Genomic DNA, 22,843 nt, shown 5'->3' with positions numbered 1-22,843 from the left:
TATTCTTGTTCTTGAACTGTACTTAAAGCTCCATCCAAAGGGATGACTTTGACCTTAGGGCACAAAATTCTGAAAACACTATGCAGTCATTTCCATATTTTTTCCCATTCCACTCAACTCATCCAAAAAAAGGTTGACTTCAAATAAGCTTTATTATGGGTTGACAGTTTTTCTTAAATACAGTGGTGACCAGAAGAATGGCGCCTCATCCCTGCGATGGTTTGTTGAGGAGGGAAGTGGGGAGAGTGCAAGGAATCATCAGCCGGAGTGGTCCCTGCCCCCCCCCCCACTTCAGCACCTACACCAGTGCCTGGCACATAGTGGGCACTCAATAAATATTTGTCAGCCATTTGTGGGAGGTGGCTGTAATGGGTGATAGAGGCTTCCTTTGGATACCATATACAGGAAAGAACGTCTTACATCCTATATGTCTGCAGTTACTGGTTCCAGTTCAGAGGTACTTCCCCAGTTCCACTTCACCCTTCGGTAGCCTCTCACCCTTATTTTCTGGGAGAAGGGCTGGGCCCTCGTCATTCCAGCACCCTAAACCCTTTTTCCAGGGCTGCAGTTTCTCTACGTGGAAGACGGAGTGGGCAAACACTCATTTGGGGAGGACAGCATACTCATGACCCCTCACTTTTGGGGCTTCAGGATCTTAAAATCTGGAGTCTTTCCAGACTGTCCTATAATGGGTGCCCACTTTCAGAATCCCTCCCTGTCACGTAGCGTCCTATTTTTGACCCTCGCCTCCCGCATTTAAAGGTATTACTTGGTGGGTCGGGGGACCCCAGGCAACTTGAGGGGATCCCCGCTCCGGGGACGGCGTAAGACAGGGAGGCGGGATCGGAGTGTTGGAGGTGGGGCCGCAGGTTCCCAGGGTCACCCAATCGCAGGGCCAGTCATCAGCCGAGGCCATACCCCCGCTCCCGGAAGCGACCCCGGATCTTCCTTGCACTATCGCTGGGTTGGGCCGAGGCCCGCGCATGCCTGCAGAAAACCTACGGGCTCCTGGGGGCGGGCCGCCTCCTGCTCCTCCTTTCGAAAGACTCTGGCAATGAGAGTAGGCTCCGCCCCCACGCGCGGCCCATTCTACGGACAAAGTCTGGGCTTGCAGACATGCTCCGCCCCCACGCGGGCCGGCTCCGGCCGACAGAGTCCGGCAGCGCGACAGAGCCCCGCCCCCACGCGGGGGCAAGCTTCCCGACGCGGTCCGCGAGCGGGGTAAGGGGCCCGCCCCCCGGCCCGGCGTGGTTTTGTGATGCGCCTCCAGTGACCCCGCCCCCTCCAGCAGCGTCAGCAGATCCCAGTGGTTGCGCTGGCGGGCGATGTCCCCGGGCGCTAGCCCAGCCTGGTCCCGCAGTCCCCGGGCTGCTCCCAGGCCCAGCAGCAGTTGAGCTACCTCCACCGCCCCTTCTCGGGCCGCGAGGAACAGGGGCGTCTGCTCCTATGCCGGAAGAAATAGCCAGGGGGGCGAGGTCAGGGAGGTCCACGCCCACAGGGTGGCTCTTCCGGGCTCCACCCACTTGGCCACTGGCCCTTCCCCCTTCAGGTTGGGTGGCGTTCCCGCGCTTTCCGCCTCTCCCACGCCCCGTTTTGTTTTGTGTTTGTAGGGAACCAGCTCCCGGTCTAACCCTGCTGTCTTGGGCGTCTTTATCGGCTCCGGCCTGGAGAAGGGAGCGGGCGGCCCGGGCGTTGTTCACGGCGGCGGCCCAGTGCAGCGCGGTTTTTCCTAGAAGACGACGTGGGTGGTTGTTACTCTGAGGTTGGGGAACAGACGCCTGCGTTCCTCTTTCCCACGGATTCTGGTTTTGGGGGAAGGACTTATTTGGGCCCGCGGGGTTACCTCAAAGGCGGAAGCGTTGCCCGGGTGACCGCCGGCCGGCAGGAAGCCTTGCTTCTCGTCACGTCACCGGCGCGCGGGAGGGACAATGGGGCATTGTTCTGGGCTCGGTGGGACCGGGAGACCTCCCCCCACTAGACCTCTGCCCCTTCTCCCAGACACTCCTTCCTCAGCCTAGTTTCCAGTGGGCTAGGGCGGTGTGTGTATGTTGTTGAATAGGGATAGAGTTCCATACTGACATCGCCCCGCAGATTTACCACCGGGACAGCTAGGTGGGAGGGAATCCCCCAGTCTCCAGTTGGTCCCTCTGCTGCTTCCTTTTTTTGCATCTTATCTCACACCCCATCTGTGCCACTTCTCCATAGCACAACTCCAACCTCTCCAGATCCGTACCCCATTTATCTCTCGCCCCCACATCTGCTTGGGCTGCGATCAGTTCTTCAACCAGGTCCTCCACCGCCAGCCTGGCGGCCAGCATCAGGGCTGTTGTCCCGTCCTCTGTCCGTGCATCCACTGCAGTCTGTCTGCTGCGGAGTAGGAGCTGGGGGTCCAGAGAGGGCCAGTGACCCTGGTATGTCCTGGACAGCTAGCTCACACTCTTAATCAGCTCCAAATCCGTATATGGTCATCTGTTTCTCTTTCAGATCCCCAATCTCACATCACCTTCCTCTCTGCCAAACCCTAGGGGATGCTTTTCCTCGCTTTACTTAGGAGTTTGCCCCCTGTTCCCCTTAGCGACCCCGGTATGCACTGACCTGGCAAACCTCCCGAGCATCAGCAGCCACAGCGGTGTGAAGAGGGGTGCGCCCTGCTCGGTCTGGCTGGTTGGGGTTGGCTCCAGCCGCAAGGAGGCGGCGGGCAGCGGTTGGCCGGGAGAATCGGGCAGCCAGGTGTAGGGGCGTCTCCCCAGTGCCCACAGTGTGAGCCTGGGGACAGGCCCCTCCACCCAACAGGGGTTCCCAGGGCTCAGGGCTTCCCAACCATGCCCCCTGGAAGGTCCTGGACTCCACTCCCCCACAGCAAACTGCTGACATCAGGGGTGTCACCCCATCTGTGGGTGGGAGACATGAAGAATGGGAGACAAGTCAATCAAAAGGACATAACTGGGAGAGGAGAGCATAGAGGTTCAGGGAGAATCGTAGCCTGAGGTGTCAGGAAGCCCAGCTCTGGCTCTTGATTTTGTGTGGCTTTTGTCAAATGACTTTTTTACTTTTCTCTGTGCTTCAGTTTCCTCATCTGTAAAAGGAGCCGGTAGGCCTTAATTCTTAGACATTCTAAAGCAGTGGTTCTCAAACTTGAGTCTGGATCAGATTTACCTGGAGGGCTGGTTACAACACACATTCTCCAATGTCTCAAATTTCTGAGTCAGTAGTTCTGGAGTGGAGCCTGAGAATGTGTATTTCTAACAATTTCCCTGGTGATGCTGATTCTTCTGCCCCGGGACCACACTTTAAGAATCACTATTCTAAGGCACTAACTCTAACATTAATTTTCTCAGTTCTAATATCAAAAGGCTTTCTGATTCTAAAAGAGTCAAAGGGAGTTTTCCTTTTTTTGGTCTGGGTTGGCTCACATACCGGGTCCACGGGTGTCCACGTCAGGGACATCCATCTCCGATTCCTGGGGAGGAGTCAGCATGGCTGCCTGGGGGAGCTCCTGACAGTCACCGCTCAGAGGCCAGAGCGGGCACTTGGAGGGTGAGGCCGTTTCTTCAGCCTTAGGATCAGAACAAAGATCAGTGAAGGAAGGATGACTCGTCCCTTCAACTCTGCCATTACCTCAGGACCATTCCTGCCCCAGTGCTTTCACCTGGCCCACCTCCTCTCCTTCCTCGGGGCCTGAGCACATCACAACTCCATCCTCATCAACTTCTGCATCTGGCTTCAGTGCCCTGGAAGGGGGTGTTTGGGTAGAGGACCGTCAGGGTCCCCAGGATTTCCAGCAGCCTTCCTCCCCCTCTCCCCTTCCTCTGTCATCAACTTCTGATCATAAATATCTCCACAGGAAAGAGTCCCCTTCTTGAGTCCCTTTCCTCCTCACTCTTACTTGAGGCCAATGCTGTCTTCACCCAGGGGAGGCCGGCGTCTGCGGGGAGCCGGCTGAGTTCGAGGCCTTCTAATGAACCCAGGGGGCAGCCAGAGGGCCCCGTGCTCTCGGCGCCGCCTCCGGATGAGCTGAAGGACGAGAAGAGCCCCAAGGGCCAGGAGAAGCACCCCGGCCACTGGTGAGCACAGCACAGGCCAGGGAAGCTGGTTGGTGGGTGGTGCTGGCGGGAGAGACACAGTCACAAAAAGAGACCATTTCTCGTGAGGCTGGGCACTACTCTGAGACTTTTGGGCAAGTGCAGTAACTTCTTTCATCAGTTTCCTCATCTGCAAAGTAGGAATCATAATAGTACCTGCCACATGGCATTGTTGGGAGAATTAAATGAGTTGATACTGTAAAGCCCTTAGAACAAGGCCTGGCACGTAGTAAGTGCTATATGGGTTATGATTCTTTCGTGTCCCGTGAGCTGTGTGACAGAGGGATGATTGGATTTAGTAGAGAGGATGGACCAGGTGATAAAGGTTAGGATAAAGTACGTAGGGAAATGAGGAAGGAGATTGAAGAGCAAATGGGCCATGAGGAGATCCACTTAGAGAATGAGAGGTTCACGAGGGTCAGTCTCCACACAGAACATTTGGGGTCCCTGCAATCCTGTGTCATTTGGCTTCCATTGCTGCTTGCTGGCATGGAAGTGGGTCTGGGAGCAAGGTCAGGGGAGATGAGGGGGGTCACCTACCGGTGCCAGCACGAGGATGGGCAGCCAGCAGGGGGCCCGGCAGCAGGTGCTCCAGGGCCCCCACTGCCGCCATGGCGGCCAGGAAGCGGAGCAGGAGCCCAGGATCCCAGGGACAGCGGGATGCAGGGTGGTCAGGGCCACAGCGGGACAAATCCACACCCATCACCACCACAAACCTGTGGGGGAGGCGCCACAGAGACGCCTGTGTTGGTCCCTGGCTCCCTTCCCTCCACCCATCAAAAAACCGGTGTCTGCTGCATCCCCCTGCCCGGCCTTCTTACCCGGTGCTGAGAGAGTCCGTCTCCTTGCCCACAGGCTGTGTGTGAGGGGTTGCTCTCTCCTGATGTGAGGGGTCCAGGGCTCCTCCTAGCTCCTCTTCGGCCTGGGCCCCAGGATAGGGGTACACCATGTCCTTGCCATCACTATCCTTCCTTACCCAGAGCCCCACTCTCAGAGTCAGGGATAGGACCCGGGCCAGGGCCAGCAGCTGCTGGTCCAGGGCTGGGGGGCTCAGCACCACCAGCAGGGCCAGGGAGGGCCCCCATTCTGAATCCCCATCTGTAGGCCTGCAGTCACCCCCATCCCAGCCACATTCGGCAGTGTTGCAGCCTTTCTCGCAGTGCCCGTTGTGGAAGTGATCGTGGCAGTACTGGTCATAGGCTGGACTGTGGGGTGAGGAGAGGGGGACTCAGGATCCCCAAAGAAACCTGACCTCCTTCTTCATTCCAGAGAGATGCCTGATATTCCACTGCCTCTAGGGCACTGGTTGCTAAGTGGGGAGAGCTCTGGAGCAGTGGGCTTGGTCAGGCCCTGGATGGCAGGTAGCCCAGACCCTCTAATGTCTGTGATGCCTTTGTCTCCTAAGACTGTCCCCTCTTCCCATTGTCCCAAGCTCTCCTGTCTCCCTGAAGGAGAGTCCAAGGCCCTTTTCCCTCAGGGGTGCTGGTTGCTAGGGGAGATCCTCCATGGCAACGGGGCATAGAGAAAGAGGCCTGAGGCCAGAGCTCCCACAGCTCTTAGAGAGGAGCCCAGACAGAGGCAGTACCCTCCTTCCCGGTCCCCATGTTAAATAGTGATGCTGCCCTCCTCCCCTGGGCAGGAGCCTAGTGTCTTCTACCCCTACTTAGCAACAGTTATTAGGGTGGAAACTCCCTGGAGCCTGAGGCTGTGGTCACACTGCAACCCAGAGGCATCTGTGTCCTTCCTCCTGCCTCACCCTGCCCTCCCCGCCCCCACCCCCAAGTCAGGGTTTCAGGCTCACGTGCAGGCCGGAGGAGTCTCACAGTCGTAGCCATCAAACAAACACTCTGCAGAGTCGCACTGCGGGTGGCACTGCCCATCCCGGAAGAGAAGCCAACACCGGGAGTGGGAGGGGCAGCCCTTCCAGGGGTCCGGGACCCCCAGGGAGCAGTCTCCCCCATCCCAGTTTCCTCCAGGGCCGCTGCAGCCAGCGTCACAGGCCCCATCTCCACCTCTGCCTTCACATCCCTTTGCTCCGGGCCTCTGACACCGGGGCCCTGGAGAGCTGGGAGGGCAGGAGCATCGGAAACCTGGGGCCCCCAGCCCGGGGGTCTCTAGGCAACTGCCATTGTGTAGGCATGGAGAAGGAGGGCCACAGCCGTGAGGAGCTGGTGGGGTCAGGCAGTCAGGGCCCCCGTAGCCATTGAGGCAGGCACAGTGGGGTGGGAGGCCCGGCTTGGGGGAGGGCAGACACAGGCCACCATGGTGGCAGTAATGGAGGCCGCAGGAGGGGGCTCTGTGGCTGCAGGTGGGGCCCTCAAAACCCTGTGGAGAGGAGAGAAATATTGGTGGAGGCCCTTGTCTTATTCTTTCCACCCCCCGCCAAGCAAACTCTTGGGTTAAGATAATTCAGAGGGTTCTATAGTCTCATATCTGGAAGGGGCCTCAGAGAACCTCAAGTTCATCATTTTATAGATGTTGAAACCATGGTCCATGGTATTTTCACACAATGGCATATTACACAGTGATGAAAATGGATGAACCACAGCTGTGGCAACAACCTAGGAGACTAAGCACTTAGAGAGTGGTAGTAATTAAATTAATATTATCTTCATCTTTGGACTTAGGATTATATACTTTCTCTTTCTCTGGAAGGGGAACAGGATAGAGAAAGACATAAGTACATGAGTTATCACTGCTACGGTAATTCTTAGGTTAGGTTTATGGGGTGTTACGTTATAAGAAAAATACAAAGAAGGCTGTGCACAAACCAATGATGTTACTGTATCATGATCCAAGGCTTATGATTAACCTGATTTCATGCATCTGAGGTCCATAAACACACACACACACACACACACACACACACACGCACGCATGCACAGGTAAAAGAACTTTCCAGGGTCTCACCCAGCTTGACTTGGGGGCCTTCTCTTAGGCAGTGCCCATGATTTCCGAAAATTCCATTTGTGCTACCACCTGACCCTGCCTTTCCCCCTGAACTGCTTCTGAGTCACTCACCCCGTAGCATGGGCTAGCTTTCGCCAAGAATTACCCTCTAGGACCCCAGCTCAGGCATTCTCGCCTTGCATCAGTGCTGGGGGCAACAGGGAAGACAGCTTTGCAGTCACTCACCTGGGGGCAGTGACAGGTGAAGCCCAGGGGTGGTCCCACTGTAGTCTCACAGGACCCCCCATGGGAGCAGGGCTGGCTCTGGCAGGGGTCTGTCTCCACTTCACACCACTGGCCTGTGGTGGGGTGGGATTAGATGTCACATACGGCTTTGGTCGCTGCCTCCTTCCTAGCTCATTCCTGGGAATTGACCCAGCACTACATGCATGGGCAGAGGGATCCTGGGGCTTATTCTCTGGGGTGCGGTGTGGAGGCAGGGGGATGGACATGTTGACTAGGTTGCCTTGTGGGTGGGGATTGTGAGCTCGGTTGTGCCACAGAAGGGACTGCACACACCTTCCCAGGCCTCACCTGTGTATCCAGGCAGACACTGGCAGTAGAAGGCATTGGCCAGAGAGTGACAGGCTGCCGTGCCTGTGGGGTGGCAGGGCTGGTCCAGACACTCGTCTACGTCCCCCTCACAGCGCAGCCCCACAAAGCCTGGAGGGCAGGTGCAGGAGAAGCCTCCAGGTTTGGGGGTGCAGGTCCCATGGTTGTGACAGGGCTGGGATTGACAAGCATTGGATTCCTTCGAGCAGTTCTGTCCACTGTAGCCTGGGGCACACTGTGGGCAAAGAGGGTCAGACGGAACCAGTCATCCAGCCCATCCCAACACTACAGGGGACCCAGCTCAAGATTGTCTGCCCGGCTCTCTCCCACCTTCCAGTTCAAAGCATCATTTAACTCACCATCCATCACAGCCCTGTGTAGCCTAACCCTTCTGTCTCAACTCCATGATACACAGTCGTTTAGTGGTGTGCAACTTAGCCCCTCCAGCAGTCCCAAAGCATCTTATGGTGCATTGCCACTAAACAATAGCTCTGTTTTTGGTAAGATCTCCCTCCCCCAGCCACACTTCCACCAGGCTCTGTCATGCTTTATTAATTTTTTTTAAAAGGTTTTATTTATTTATTTGACAGAGAGAAACAGCCAGAGAGGGAACACAAGCAGGAGCAGGGGAGTGGGGGAGGGAGAAGCAGGCTTCCCGCAGAGCAGGGAGCCTGACAAGGGGCTCGAGCCCAGGACCCTGGGATCATGACCAGAGCCGAAGGCAGATGCTTAATGACTGAGCCACCCAGGTGCCCCTTTATTGATTAATTTGTAAGCATTTACTGAATGCCTACTTTGTGCCAGGCACTGTTTTAGGCACTAGGAACATGAAGAGAATTAGAACTCCTCCCCACTTCCATGAAGTTCTCATTCAACCAGAAGAGAGAGACTAGCTAGCATTTATTACATGATTTTTATACATAACCTCATAAAACTCTCCCCCAAACCCTGCATGTGTGTTATCTCATTTGATTCTCACTTTACAGAAAAGGCAAACGATTCCTGGAAATACTGAGTGACTTGCACAAGTTGGTGGCAGAGCTTGGATTCAGTGTGAGTCTGTGATGTCCTAACCGGTGCCCTTAAGCATTTGGGGATTGTTTCATGCCATTCTGCTAGTGGGAGAGGGGTCACTGATGAAGTTCTGTACTGTGGGCTGAGTTTTTGCAAGAGCAAGGAGAGCACAGTGCCAGCAAGGCTTCAGAAGGGTGGAGAAAGAGGGGATTACAGAGAATCCGGGGAGTGGCCAGAGGGTTGGGAGAAGCAGGTGAACGGGGTGTTTGGGGATGTCTGACGGAAGGAGTCTCAGGAAAAGGGAGGTAAAGCTGAGTCATGGGTGCCGGGGTGTTCACTATTAATTAGTACACTGCTTTTGTGTATGTTTGAAAATGTTCATAACAAAAAGTTAAAAAAAATTAAAAAATTATAGAGAATGGTTAGGGGATCCACATCATGCCTTTTATTCAAAGTCAGGGTCCTTTTTTTTTTTTTTGAGAGAGAGAGAGAGAGAGAGACACCGACACCTCCCCCCCAAAAGAGGGTGAGGGAGAGAATCTTAAGCAGGTTCCATGCCCAGCAAAGGAGCCTGATGCAGGGCTCGATCTCATGACCCAGAGATCACGACCTGTGCTGAAATCAAGAGTCAGATGCCGACTGAGTCGTTCAGGCTCCCCCAGAGTTGGCATCAGGCATCAGGCTGCTCGGACTTGAATCCCAGCTTTGCCTCTGCTGTTCAGTGACTGGAACCACCAGAGAGAGGCCCAAACCCAGACTGGAGAGAAGTTAGGGGCATTTTCCTGAGCAAGGTGCCTCTTGGGCACCATCCAGTGGAAGAGGGGTGAGGAAGGGCACAGAAGAGCCAGTAAACAGGGTGTGTAGGGAAGCCAGCCGCAGCTGGAGCAGAGAGTAGGAGGGTGGGGGTGGGGTGAGATAAGACCCAAGGGTCAGGCCAGGCTGGGTCACTTGGGCCTCGAACTTCACTGTCAAAGAGGTGGGCAGCCACTGAAGCGTTTTAAGCAGGGGAGTGACAGGTCAGCTTAACATTTTCCACAGAGCACCCTGATGGTTGAGTAAAGGCTGAGCCTCCAGGCAGACAAGTTCGTGGGCAGGGACAGGGTGCTCCAGGCCTGCACAGATTATGCCCCACAGGCAATGGGACAAAGGGTGAAGGAGGAAGGACAGAGTTGAGAAAGATTTAGGATGCAAAAGAACAGGGCTTGGTGGTGGGTTGGATGTGTGGGGTAAAGAAAGGAAAGGGAGATGAATCCATCAGTGCCCCTCCCAGTGGCACTGCCCTAGTGCCCCCCCCTCCGCCCTGTGCAGCCCACCCTTGTCTCCCCTCCCCAGCTCTTCTCTAGACCTGCTCACCTGGCATAGATACCCACTGGGCTGGGCTATGCAGGTGGCCCCGTGCTGGCAGGGCCTGGACTCACATGGGTTCACTCTGTCCTGGCATATACCGCCTTGGAATCCAGGAGGGCAGCGGCAGAAATACGAAGAGCCACTGTCGATGCAGAGGCCTCCATTCTGGCACAGGGAAGAAACTTCTGTGCCTGAGGAGAGAGGCAGACAGGGATGGGCACAGCTAAGTGGGGTGGAAAGGTTCTTGGGGCCCCAGACGGAGCAGAGAGGCTCTTGGGGATCACTAACATTCCTGGGGTGGGTGGAGGCCACTTGGAGCCTGAGGAGTCAGTGACTTCTGGTGCTGAAGAGGTTATAACATCAAGATCCCCCTCCTGCCTGTTCTGCCAGAATGGAGAGAGATACCTCTTGTTAAACTTATTAGACCATTATAAGCAACTGTATTCTTGGTTTAAAACAAGTCTCAGGCAAGCAAGAACTCAAAGGAAACTTTGGGGGTGGGGGGGTTAATTAATGGCTCAAGTCTGTCCCCTGAATTTGCATCCCCTGATGTTTTCTCACTGGGATTCCCATCCCCTAACCCCACAGGAGGCTCCTTCCTGAGTTCTGCTCATATTAAGCCTCATATGAATAAGGGGCGTATTCTTTTACAAGGGGGTTGACATAACATCCAAGTGAGTGGGGAGCAGCAGTTGAGTTGAGTGCAGTTGGGTTCAGTGTGATCTACTCTAGATGCATTATGATGGTAATGACAGAGTTGAGTTGCTTCACGTTGAGTTATGTCCCAGTAGTTGTGTTAACCTGGAGTCTTGTTGGCTGGACTGGTTGGTGTTGCTTGAGTTGTGTTGAGCATGGTGATAGAAGTTGAGTTGTGTTAGGTTGCCCCAAGAGTGAGGCTGTAGAATCAGTCATAATGTTTGTTCTGTGTTACTTTGACTCTTATTTGGTTGTTTTGGCCAAATGTTGTGTGTGGATGCCCTCAGGGATCAGGTAGAGGGGGACACCCTTTCTCTCTTTATCTGCTCCCCAGTTGGTCCTTGGGTTAGTACCTTGGCTCAGAGCGGCCTTCTGACAGGACAGTGGCAGGTTGCAGAGAGGCCCGGTCCATCCTTGGAGGCACAGGCACTGAAAGGAGGGCCCAGTCTGGAGGCAGTAGGAATTGTGTAGACAGGGCTTCTGGGCACATAAGTCCATCAGAGTCTGAGGTTTGGGAGGGAGCATGAGGCAGGACAGAATATCATGTTTCTCGGCCCAGAGATGGTCTTCGGCTAGCTCCTCAAAATCCTCACCTCCCGGACTCTCTCCTGAATGGCCTGGGGCCAGGTGATAGCTCCCCTCCCCCACCCTGGTTTCCTGTGATACTCACGTCCCTTCTGTTCCAAGCAAACCTCAAGCTAGACCTCCACTCCCAGATCCCAAACCCCCTTTCCTGTGGATACTTCTCCCCAGCTCCCTGCTCTGTCTTCTAGAACCGGAGACCCTCCCACTACCGCCTCAGCACACTTGGCTCAGCACCCCTCACCTGGCAGCTGCCTCCCGTGTAGCCAGGGGAGCAGAGGCAGTGGGGACCCTGAGGGCCATCTTGGCAGGTTGCCCTGTTCCTACAGGGGCTGGAACAGGACAGGCACAGGGCACAGTGGGAGGAAGTCCGGGCAATCAAAAGGGAGGGAGTGTGGGACATGGTGGTGAGATGGGGAACTAGAAAGGGAGGCAGGGTGAAAGGGTGTGGGATATGGAATGTGAGGCAGCCTGGAGTCCCAGAGGAGATGGAGAGGAAGGGTGGGGAGGCTGAGGGGCCCCCTCCCTTCCTCTTGGGGTCTTTGCTCACTTGTCTGCACAGCTGGGACGGGTCCTTTCCTCACAGCGTGGGCCCTGGAAACCCGCAGCACAGAGGCAGGAGGAGGTGCCAGGCCTGTTCACACAGGTACCCCCGTTGAGGCACGGGGCTGGAGAGAGGAGGCTGTGAGGGGTGGGGTTCCTTGCCTGTAACCTGGCCTGTGGCCTTAGTCACACCACGCACAGGACATACGCACCCCCCACTGCTGCGCCCGTCAAAACAGCACCCCATCATGGTGCCCAATTAATTTGTTTTCCTACGGCACAGACACACCCTGACCAGTTCCTCTCTCCTCCTGTGGCCCAGCGGGAGGACACAGTGGGCACTCACCAGAGGCACAGTGGTCAGTGCTGGTCTGGCAGCGGGGCCCAGTGTGGCTCAGAGGGCAGGTGCAGGAATAGCCCCCAGGCCTGGGGTTACAGGAGCCACCGTTGAGACAGGGCCCTGAGTGACAAGCTGTCACCTCCTCGCCGCAGGTAGGCCCTGAGGGAAATGAGTGGGGTCTGAGAAAGGGAATCCTCTACTTCCCTGCCCCTTCCTTTCCCTCATCCCCATCTCTGTTTTCTCCCATCCAACCTTTTGTCTTTTCTTACTGTCTCCCGCACATCACCTGTGTTCCCTCCCTGCAGCTCAGGCCCCGTTCTCCTTGGTGGTGACCCAGACCCAGAGTCCTTGGACACATGTCTCCACTGGCCTTGCTCTTGATTAGAGGGTGGCCAGCCCAGAATGTCTGTGGCTTAGGGAGGGCCTCACCTGTGTAGCCTGGGGGGCAGGTACAGTTGTAGCCAGAGGGCTGGGGGTGGCAGGTCCCCCCATGGGCACAGGGCATGGAGATGCAGCCCCCCAGCTCTGCTTCACATTCTGGTCCTGTCCAGCCCACATCACACACACACGAGGATCTGGTCATGAAGAGAAAGGGGAGGGTTTTTTCTTCTTCTGGTGTTTTTCTCTTCACCTGCCCTCACCAATGGTCAGACCCCTAGGACCTCTTTTTTGGTCCTGAGACTCTGGCCCCTTTCCTCAGTGGCTCTGCTCTCAGCATTGTCCCCCTTCCATACTATATGTAAGAATATGTATGTGTGTTTCTGCTATAACTGTTTATTGTCTGTCTTTCCTCATTAGAATGAAATCTCCGTGAGAACAGACGTGCTCGTGCGCCTGGGTGGCTCAGTCAGTTAAGCGGTTAAGCGTCTGCCTTCAGCTCGGGTCATGATCCTGTCCTGGGATTGAGGCCTGCGTTGGGCTCCACCCGCGTTGGGCTCCCTGCTCAGTGGGGAGCCTGCTTCTCCCTCTCCCTCTGCTCTTCCCTCTGCCACTCCCCAGCTTGTGCTCTCTCTCTGTCAAAATAAATAAATAAAAATCTTACAAAAAAAAAGAACATTTTGTCTCGTTTGTTCTGTGCAGTTCCCCCAGTGCCTAGAAAAGTATCCACACATAGTAGATGCTCAATATTTGTCTAATGTATGATGAATTGGCCCTGGGATCTAATGCTTTTCTTTCTGCTCTGACCCCCTAGCCCTCGGTTTCGCCCGTGATTTATGGACTCTGCCCCCATGGGCCTGCACTCACTAGTCACGCCCTCACGTTGGCGGTGAGCTCAGCACTTTGCCATCTCCTTCCTCTTCCCTCTCGGTCATTTCCCACAGGCTGGCGGCTCACTGGCTGTCTCCTCCTGCCCTCGCTGAGGAAGACCGGAGGACGGTGCACGTGGGGAGGCCTGGAGGGTTACCTGTGACAGCGCCCATGGTGGCAGGTGCAGTTGTCCTCAATGGGGGCACAGCCGGGGCTCCCGTCGGGGCAGAGGCAGTGGGCCTTGTCCTCCTGATCATAGCACTCTTGCCTGGGCTGGCACAGGTTGGGGGCACACAAGGGAACCTCACAGAGATGACCTGCGGTGGGGAGATGGGGCAGAGAGAAAACAGAGTCCCTCCGTGTCCTTGATGGGGCCAAAGCCACTTCTTACATATAACTTGCTCACTCCCCATGAAGCTGTCCTTCAGTGGCTCCCTATTGCTTCAGGATATGGTCTAACTTCCTCAGGATGATACACAGGGCCCTGTGTGACACGATTTTCCTATAACTGCTGCGCTCCTCAGGTTTGCTCTGTCACACCCTAAGCTCAGGATGTCCTGTGGTTCCTTAAGTAGGGTGTGCTTTTCTTCCCTCCACACCATTGTGCATGCAGTTACCTGCAGCTAAAACAAGCGCTCTATCATGACAAACTCCTACTCATTCTTCAAGACTCAGCTCAGCCATCACCTCCTCCATGAAGCCTTCTCATCGCTGGTCTTTGTGCTTCTATAGAATCCTATGCAGTCCTCTCCCAGAGCACCTTCGGACCATAACCGACAAGAGACTTCTTGGTCTCTCTGCACTAGATTTAAAGCCAGTTGAGGGGAGCAACTCTCTTATTCCACTGTGTCTGTGTCTGGCAGAGGAGACAATACGCTCCTGCTAAATAAGCAAATGAATGGCTTCCTGTTGAACCCCATCCTGTTTCTGAACCCTAATCACACCATTCATGTTGGGCTCGCTGTGGGCCCTACAGATAACATCTGCAGTCAGCCCCAGCTTGTGCGGTTGTGCAGGTTGTGCATGGAATAACTCATGGGAGTTCCAGTCTCTTTCTCTTCTCACATCCCAACCCTCAAAAACCCAGCAGTGACCTCTGCCCCACCCCAAATGGGCTCAACTCTCTGGCCAGTCCCTTCTAACACCTCCCCTGCTGACCTGTGAAGCCAGAGGGGCAGAGGCAAAAGAAGGTTCCGGGGAGATCCAGGCAGCTGGCTCCAGCGGGGCATGGGCCGCTCAGGCACTCATCCACCTCTGCCTGACAGCGTGGGCCTTCAAAGCCTATGGCACAGCAGGAAGATCAGGGACCTGCTTGGAAGTCTGCTCTTTTCCCCCACTCTCCCCTCCAGCGTTTGAGCCCTGGTTTACCTGGGAGACACTCGCAATGGAAGGATCCGGGCTGGTCCTGGCACTGCCCCCCATTGGCACAGGGAGAGCTCCCACACTCGTTGATGTCCTCCTCACACTGCAAGCCAGTGAATCCTGGTGGGGCCAGGAGTGAGTGTGGAGAGATGGCAAAGGTTGTCTTCTCTTTCCTTCCTTCCTTCCTTCCTTCCTTCCTTCCTTCCTTCCTTCCTTCCTTCCTTCCTTCCTTCCTTCCTTCCTCCCTCCCTCCCTTCCTCCCTCCCTCCCTCCCTCCCTTCTTACCTTCTTTTCTTTTTAGTGACTTTCTCTAGATTTATTAGGGAGTTTGTCACAAATATTTGTGCCTGAGCTGTACAGGTATGATTTCATGGATTTAAACAAGAAATTTAGAGCTAATACGGATATTTAGTCTTCTTTTTACATATATAGAAATAACATCGCTACAAATTGTAATGGAGAGAATCTTGTTTCAGATGGCTTGGTTTGGGGGTTCATCTACATGTTTCATTATATAATGAGGCACCAGTTTGGGGGCTTCTCAAATAGTGATTTGAGTTTCAGAACATAACAGAGAGTAACTTGGTGACTTTGTTCTTCATATAAATAAGGTATAACTGGGGTATTTGTGTCAGTGCTGAAAATCCATTATATCCAAAGCATAAATGTAAGTCCTGGCCCTTCCCCTCACCAGGAAAGGTGAACCTGGAGGGCTTCCCAGAGAAGACACCCGGGGCAGGTGGAGATGACGGGGGGATGATGCTCAGCCCCCTGCCAGCCGCGTGACTTTGGGCAAGCTACTCAAGCTCTCTAGGTTCCAGTTTCCTCCTCTGTAAAAGGGGAATAATGGAACTGACCTCATGGTGTCATTGAAAGGATTAAACGAGGGAATGCCTGAAAAGTACCCAGCCAAGGGCCTGGCCTGGAGTAGTCAAAAAACATCCATTATCATCAGAGCAGGGAACAGAGGGGTCTGGGAAGCTGGAGAAGGAAGGCCTGGGGCAGTGTTGCCCGGGTCCAGGGGAACTCAGGGCCACTCAGGCACTTGAGCAGTGCCCAAGACCAGCCCGGGATCTCCAGGAGCAGGGAGGGCACACAGAGGACTCTGGAGGAGGCTAGAAAGTGTGGTTTGGGCAATTTGGCAGGACAGAGATGAAGGTGGGTGAGCATCCAGGGAAGATTTGAGGAATGTAAAAGAGTTTGGGGAGCAGAGGAGTTGGAGAAATGAGGGCCTCCTTGGCCAGGCCAGAGTGAGCTTCAAGAGGCCTGGGGTGATCACGGGGCCTGACTGTGGGGCAAGGGTGGGGCCGGGGGCTGGAGTGGGTCCACACTCACCGGGCAGGCACTCACACCGGAAGCCGTTGAGCAGGTCGTGGCAGTCCGCCCGGTTCAGGCACGGAGCCGAGGCACACTCGTCTGTCTCCACCTCACACAGCTGCCCTTCCAAGCCTGAGGACATGGAGGTGTGGTGCGGGCTGAGGCTCAGCCAGGTCAGCCCTGCCTGCGCTGTTCGCCCCTTCTGCCCCGGAGGCCGGGGTTCTAGAACCAGCACGTGCTCCCCATCAGGCAGCCCCTCCCAGGGTGCCCTCTGCCTGCGGGTTGGGGAGATGAGCCTGGGGTTCCTGCCGCTCTGTTGTGTGTAGCCCTGCCCCCTCCAGCTGTGAAAGCTCAGGAAACAGGGCACCTGCTGGGACCTGTGGGGGCAGCAAGGAAGTACCTTTTGGGGCCATTCTCTGCATAGAAGATAGGCTCACCCGGCTGGGCTCATGAGCCCCCTCCTCAAGGTACGAATGGGACAAATGGGCATCTGCTTGGAGCTGAGTCAAACCTCTCGTTCTACCCGAGCAGGCCTCTGTGCCAGGGAGACCAGGAATCTCCAAGGGGGGGTATTTGAAGGGCATTTGGGGAGTTTGTTGGTCCCATATTTGTCCTGTATCTTCAGGCTTGTCCTGGTATCCACAGTCCCACCCTGAACTGAAACTGGATCAGCCTCCAGAACCTCAGCTGTCTCCCACTTCTTGCCTGGGGAGTCTGCTTTTGCAGTTCCTTGCTTGGATTGCTGGACCGTTTTCTCCGCTTTTGACCTGGGATGCTGCTCAGTTGAGAAAGGCTGCTTTGTGTAGTGGTTAAATCTATGGAAGCCCTGGGTTTGAATCACGGCCCTGCCACTTACTGGCCGGACAACTCCCTTAATCTCTCTGTGCCTCAGTTTCTTCATTTGTAAATGGGCACAGCAACGATGCTTGACCTCACAGGACTGTTGCCAAGATGACAAAAGGCAGGTCAGATGCTCAGGTGGTACCTGGCACAAAATAAGCTAGTATTTTTCTGGTTTCATTCAGCTTCCTGGTATTGGCTCTGTCTCTATGTCCCTGGAGAGACTTTTCTCCCCCTTAGAACTAGCTTGGAGGTAGGTGTAGCCTTGTGGCACTTTTTTTTTTTTTTTTCTGTTGTACCAAATCCAAGCACACAGGCCCTTCGGGATTTTAGGGGTTTACTCGATCTCTATAGCGGAGAGTTTTTCTGTGATTAGGAGGAACGTTCTGAGTTGGCATGAGCAGAGGCTGGTGTTCTGCTCTCCCTTGACTGGCTTCTGTGTGCAGCGGACCAGGCTGTGCACTTTACAATGACTATGAAATGAATGCTGCCCCCTCACCCCCAGACTTGAGCAGTGCACAAGCTCACTATCATCTGTGGCAGGCCTTCTCCTAGGAGCTGCGGGTTTCCCAGAGTTTTTATCTGGGGTGGGGAGATGAGAAGCATTCTTTTGTAACTGTCCCCAACTGGCCTGGGGCCTTTTGTGTTCTGCAAGGGTCATGCCTGGGGCGTTCAGGGTTAGCCCCCTGATCCTCTATCCAAGGCCCCATGCATCTGGTACCTGGTGGGCAGAGACAGTGGAAGGTGGCAAGCAGGTCCAGGCAGGTGCTGCCAGGGTGGCAGGGCTGGGACAGGCACTCATTGTGATCAGCCTCGCAGCGGGAGCCCGTGTAGCCAGGGGGACAGAGGCAGTCAAAGGAGCCAGGGGTGTTGAGGCAAGAGCCGCCGTGTTCACAGGGACTGGGGCCTTGCTGGGCTGGGAGGAGAGAAGAGTCAGGAGTCCGAGGGGGCCCGGCATGGAAGGGCAAGGAGGCCGGACTGCCAGGGAAGGCGTGAGGGCCTGTTCGTGGCAGATGAGAGCAAATCAGAGAAAGAGCCGGTGTCTTTAAGATGGAGAAGGACTAAATGGGGCCTGGAGGGCTGAGCATTGGTGAGAAGACCGTGCAGGGAAGGGATGCCAAATCCGGACAAAACCAGGAAAAAAGAGATGATTATATATTTCATTTGAAAAACAATTTGCAGAGGCTGCCTGGCGGCTTGGAGAGGCTCTGATGTGGGCGGGAGTGACGCACCCATCTGACACTCGTCCAGGTCCTGGTGGCAGGTGGGCCCTGAGTAGCCAGGCTGACACAGGCAGAGTGTGGAGCCCGTCAGGGGGTTGGTGCTGCACTGAGCTTCCCTGTGGCACGGCTGGCTCAGGCACATGTCCTCCATGTGGCACAGGAGTCCTGGAGGGAAGGGCGGCCGTGAGGCTCCCTGGGGCCGCTTGAAGCCCCCAGCCGCCCTCCTGGTGCCTCTCTCACTTGCCATCTCTACCGCCACCTCCCCGCGCCCGCTGTCACACCTGTGCGGCCAGGTGGGCAGAGGCAGGAGAAGGAGCCCACACGGTCAATGCAGGTGGATCCTGGGGCACAGGTAGCAGCAAGGCAGTCATCTAGGTTCTCTTCGCAGCCCACGCCCCCCCAGCCGCTCACACACACGCAGTGGAAGCTGCCAGCCGAGTTCTGGCAGGTTCCCCCGTTTCTGCAGCGAGGAGGACCCTGAGCCTCACATTCGTCCACATCTTCAGAGCAATCCCAGCCTGCAGGGGGCGGGGTGTGGAGGGGACAAAGGCTGGAGCTGGGAGCCCTCTGAGGAGGAGAGGCCAGGGGCGGACCATCTGGGCCGCAGGTGCATGGACTTGGCTTACACGACTCACCTGTCCAGGCCTCTGGGCAGAGGCAGGTGTAGGTGCTCAGCCCATCCTGGCAGGTGCCCCCATTCTGACACTGGTGGCCAGCACAGTCATCTGGATTTACCTCACAGCCTGGGCCTGTGAAACCTGACAGGGTCACGAGATTAGCTGAGGGAAGGGAAACTCCCTACCCAGGGAGAGGGGCTGCAGATGAGGACACACCTTGGGGGCAGAGGCAGAGATGGAAGGTAGAGTCTCTCCCGGGAACCAGCTGACAGGTGCCCCCATTGGAACAGCCACTAGCGGGGCAGGGTCCTGGCTGAAGGTCACAGTGTGGACCCTCCTGCCCAGTGGGGCAGAAACACCAGAAAGATCCCAGGGTGTTATGGCAGGAAGTGCCCTTGGGGCAGGGTCCAGGGTCCAGGAAACACTCGTTGATATCGTGTTCGCAGGCATGGCCCTCGAAGCCGGGTGGGCAGAGGCACTGGATCTGGGGGTGTGTGGCCAGACACACCCCTCCATTGATGCAGGGGTTGGCCGAGCAGAAGTCGTGAACCTGGCACTGCTCGCCTGAGGCAGAGGACAGAGGGGGCTGTCGGTGGCACTGCACAAATCCCAGCTCATCCGAGAGAACCCAGCTCCCTGCCTGGGTTTTCTCTGCGGCTGATTTTCACGTTTCCTTCCCTTTCCTCCCATACCCGCTTTGCCCTGCTGCACCACCCCTTGCCTCAGTTTGGCCATTCTGGAAAACAGGACCTGTAGTTGTTGGTGGGATTGGCCCTGCTGGCCCTGTTGACTGATTGGCCCTGCCTGAGAAAATCTTGGTCCTTCCTGTGGTGACCTTTCCTTGGTGGGGAGGTGAGAACCACCCCCCGCCCCCGCCACCCCGGCCCCTGCAGGCAGGAGACTTAGCACTTTGCTGGGCCACAAGTGGCTGTGTGCCCTTGGCCAGTTGTCTGGCCTCCCTCTTCTGGATTCCTTAATCTTTAGGTGGGTGCGGCGTTCCGGATGATGAGGCGACGCCCCTCGCAGCCGTTGGCACAGGGGCAGTGGCCGCGGTGGCGGCTGACACTGAGCTAAGCCGGCACCTCCCGAGCATCGCCCCCGGTCCTCAATACGGACGTCAGCTGACAACGAAGGACGTGGAGAGCTAGTGCGAGGGCACATGCCTCCGCAGTGGCGGGGCTGCCACTGGGCCTGGGAAAGGGCTGCCCAGAGTCCCTGCTCGGAGCACTGGGTCTGGCAAGCTGCCACTGATGATCCTTGTTGTCACACAGCCTGCTCTCTCACTCCGGAGTCCTCAGGATTACCCGGGCAGTTAAAACATCTCCATGCCTGGACCCACCCCAGCCCCACTACATCAGCCTCTCTGGGATGTTCAGGGCTTCCCAGGTGATTGCTGTGCGTCGCCAAATTTGAGAAGCCTTGTTTCTAGTCCACCGCTCACTGCGCACTTTCCCGCCCCTGTGGCCTCCACTGCCCTGTCCGGTCCGCTCCATCCCGGTGGGTCAGAGGAGCCTTACGCTCCAGGGGCTCTCTGCTGTTCCGCACCCCTGACCGCTTCCTCAGGCTAACACACCTTGCCCCAGGGCTGCACCCCTCTTCCCAGGACTGACACCCATTCCTCTCTCTGGGTCAGATCCTTTCCACCCTCGTTACCCCTCCCACCAGCGCGTCTTCCCAGGTGCTATTATGGGCTCCCTGTTCTCAGTAATAGAGGCCATTCAGATGCCCACCACCTTGTGCTAGGTGTTAACCCTCTAGCTGCTGGGTGGAGGGGCCGGGAAAGGGGCCAGCGTGGGGCACTAAGGGGGCTATGGCCGTGGCCATTCACTGACGGGTTTGGAAATACTTCAGCATTTTAACCACTGGTATGGCCGGGCTGGAGAATGTCAGTCTCCGGTAAATGGTCAGCAAGAGTCGGCTTCTTGATTCTCACAGGCTCTGTCCTCAGAAGGGCTCCCTGTCGCTCAGACTCCAGTTCTATCTTTCCCAGCCCCCTGCTCTTGCCTGTCCCTTCTCCCCCACCCCTGCAGTGCTCACCTGTCCAACCAGGCAGGCAGGAGCACTGTGGGCGGCCTGAGGCCTGGATGTGGCAGCGGCCCATTTTGGAGCAGAAGGAAGAACAGGGGTCCTGGAGCTGGGCCTGGCATGTCCGGCCAGTGAAGCCAGAGGGGCACGTGCAGGAGAAGCTGGGGGCCAAAGGAGAGGGAAGGCTGGGGGAGCCTGGGAGGGTGGGAAGCAGGGCTTGGCAGCTGCCCCCATTCTGGCAGGGCTGGGCATCCACGCAGGGGTCAGGAAACTGGCATGTCTCGCCCAGGAAGCCAGGGGCACACCTGAGTGGGGGCAGGAGAGAGGAAGACTCGCGTCCCTGGGCCCTCTTTGCCCTCCCACCTCCCTCCTTTGCTTTCCTTTCTCTTCGGAGCCTTCGCAGCCTCCCTTTCTCCTTCCTTCCCGTCCCGCCTCCGCCCTGCGCTCCCTCCCCCTTTCCAGTCTCTCTCTCCCAGGAGGCACACTCACTGGCAGGTCCCTTGTCCCTGAGATAGGTTCAGGCAGGTGCCTCCGTTGGCACAGGGTCCTGGGAAGCCCCCACAGTGCAGCGCTGGGGGTGGAGATGAGGATGGCATGGGACTGGGGCGCTTTGTGCTCCCCGGCGCCTGCTCTGGGTGCTCTGGAGGGACCTGCCTGCAGCAGCTCCACACATGTGCTGTCAGCCACCGTCCCCGCTGTTTCTGGTCCCCACGCCCCGGCTGCCCCTCCTCCCAACCGCAGGCTTCTAGATCCTCTCAGCTCTTAATCCCCAGCCCCTTTCCTGTTTGTTCTCCAGCCTCCCAAGTCCAGCCGCAGGCTCCATCCCTGGGAAGCAGGACAACAGGGCTCAGGAGGGGGGCCCCAGGGACGCCAGGAAGGTGAATGGCTGAGACTGAAGGGATTTCCTCCCGGAAGGGCCCAGCATTGAGCCATCCGGGGGGTGGGGACAGCTGGACTGGGAAAGGGACTTGGTCAGCCCTTGACCTTCCCATGTCTCCATCTCCTGCTTTCTTGTCGTAGCCTCCCCTAGCAGGTGGTCAGTTTTTTCCCCCTTCACCTCCTGAATGTGATTGCGAGGGCCTGCTGTCCCCCAGCTCCAAGGTCAGCTGGGTTCTCCCCGGGGGGCGGGCACCCTCCCACCCATCCCCTGATGTCACCGCCCCTGGCACAGGCCCCAAAGCCTGGTTTGTGCAGCTCCAGGGGCAGAGTCCTCCCTCCCTGTGTGAAACTCTCCTCCATCCAGTGTCCCCTGCCCCCAACCCACTGACACCCTCTCAAGGAAGATGGGTCCCCCACCTCTCCCGCCCCATGCCTCACCTCTGCTCTCGACGACTGAGTGACACAGCAACAACAGCAGCAGTGAAGGGGGCTGCATCCCAGAGCCCCTGCCCCAAACCCAGACCCCTGGCCGCCTCAGGCAAGGACCCTGAGAGCCCTCACTGAGGCAGCAGCCACCTCCTCTGCTCTCACGGCCCCTTCCTCCGCCTCTGCCCGCTGCAAGCCTCACGTCTGAGCTGTTTCCTGAGTCACACAATGTCCTGGACACCCTAGCGATGGGAGGGGGAGGAGTGCGGGAACATTGAGGGGGATGAGGGAGGGGCCTTCTGTCCCCGACAAACCCTGGGGAGAGGGCGGGTGGGACTGTGTGGCTGCAGGGTAGGTGATAGAAGGCGAGCACCGGGCTGGTGGGGAGGCTGGGACTGAACCCTATTGCGTGGTCTCCCCTTTCTAGAGAGGAGAATGGCAAGGTGGCTGCCCCTCGCCTTGGGAGGGTCAGGACCGGCAACAGAGGTGTGGGGTGCTGAGACTTCTCTTCCAGGTCCGTATCCGTGCTTCTTGGACAATCTGCAACTTTCCATAAGTTGAAACCACTAACTTTGGCAGAGGGAACCCAGGGCACTGCTTGCCCTTATCTTGGCCCTTGCTGGGGGCTTAGTTTTCTCCTTTTGGGGAATAGGCAACATACTGGGTTGGTTCTGGGGGGAAATCTAAGCCTGCCTTTGTTGGGGAACGTGTAAGGACATCATCAATGATAAATGAACATTGTCGATACTAAAATCTGCAGTCTGGATTATCCACAGCAAACACTACATTTGGGTAAGTTCC

The 22,843-nt window shown here is 56.6% G+C and overlaps 1 protein-coding gene and 1 long non-coding RNA gene across 13 annotated transcripts; one reads left to right on the top strand and one right to left on the bottom strand.

Annotated features, from left to right (window-relative positions):
• Positions 1-133: 133 nt before the first annotated feature.
• NOTCH4 (notch receptor 4) lies at positions 134-22,236 on the bottom strand. 10 transcript variants are annotated; one of them, XM_025862478.2, is made up of 30 exons: positions 22,055-22,236; positions 21,227-21,308; positions 20,750-21,042; positions 18,929-19,276; positions 18,731-18,853; positions 18,377-18,613; positions 18,105-18,260; positions 17,594-17,788; positions 16,051-16,164; positions 14,722-14,835; positions 14,512-14,634; positions 13,511-13,670; positions 12,535-12,680; positions 12,112-12,264; positions 11,773-11,890; positions 11,467-11,554; positions 10,994-11,144; positions 9,951-10,135; positions 7,566-7,818; positions 7,218-7,330; positions 5,884-6,407; positions 4,904-5,287; positions 4,623-4,798; positions 3,887-4,106; positions 3,650-3,731; positions 3,418-3,556; positions 2,596-2,891; positions 2,234-2,381; positions 1,632-1,729; positions 134-1,444 (listed from the first exon to the last, which is right to left on the bottom strand). In XM_025862478.2, exons 1-30 carry the CDS (start codon positions 22,110-22,112, stop codon positions 731-733), a joined length of 5,991 nt encoding a protein of 1,996 aa, XP_025718263.2. In that variant the 5' UTR covers positions 22,113-22,236; the 3' UTR covers positions 134-730. The 10 variants fall into 10 exon arrangements, 9 of the variants coding, with proteins under 9 accessions (XP_025718263.2, XP_025718264.2, XP_073741082.1 ...); XM_025862479.2 differs by having other exon boundaries at positions 3,659-3,731; XM_073884981.1 differs by having other exon boundaries at positions 11,467-11,642; positions 11,773-11,856.
• LOC112816114 (uncharacterized) lies at positions 1,094-13,139 on the top strand. 3 transcript variants are annotated; one of them, XR_012375948.1, is made up of 5 exons: positions 1,094-1,221; positions 1,611-1,762; positions 3,913-4,064; positions 8,570-8,636; positions 12,904-13,139. It is a non-coding gene; the product is annotated as an uncharacterized lncRNA (long non-coding RNA). The 3 variants fall into 3 exon arrangements; XR_003206120.2 differs by having other exon boundaries at positions 3,845-4,064; XR_012375949.1 differs by lacking the exon at positions 1,094-1,221 and adding an exon at positions 1,342-1,475.
• Positions 22,237-22,843: the final 607 nt, after the last annotated feature.

The sequence above is a fragment of the Callorhinus ursinus genome, unplaced genomic scaffold (assembly GCF_003265705.2).
Source record: "Callorhinus ursinus isolate GAN/ISIS: 27379988/994484 unplaced genomic scaffold, GSC_fseal_2.0 scaffold59, whole genome shotgun sequence".
NCBI classification, from domain to species: Eukaryota; Metazoa; Chordata; class Mammalia; order Carnivora; family Otariidae; genus Callorhinus; species Callorhinus ursinus.
The sequence above is the reverse complement of the archived record's forward strand: the minus strand, read 5'-3'. Positions and strand labels throughout refer to the sequence as shown.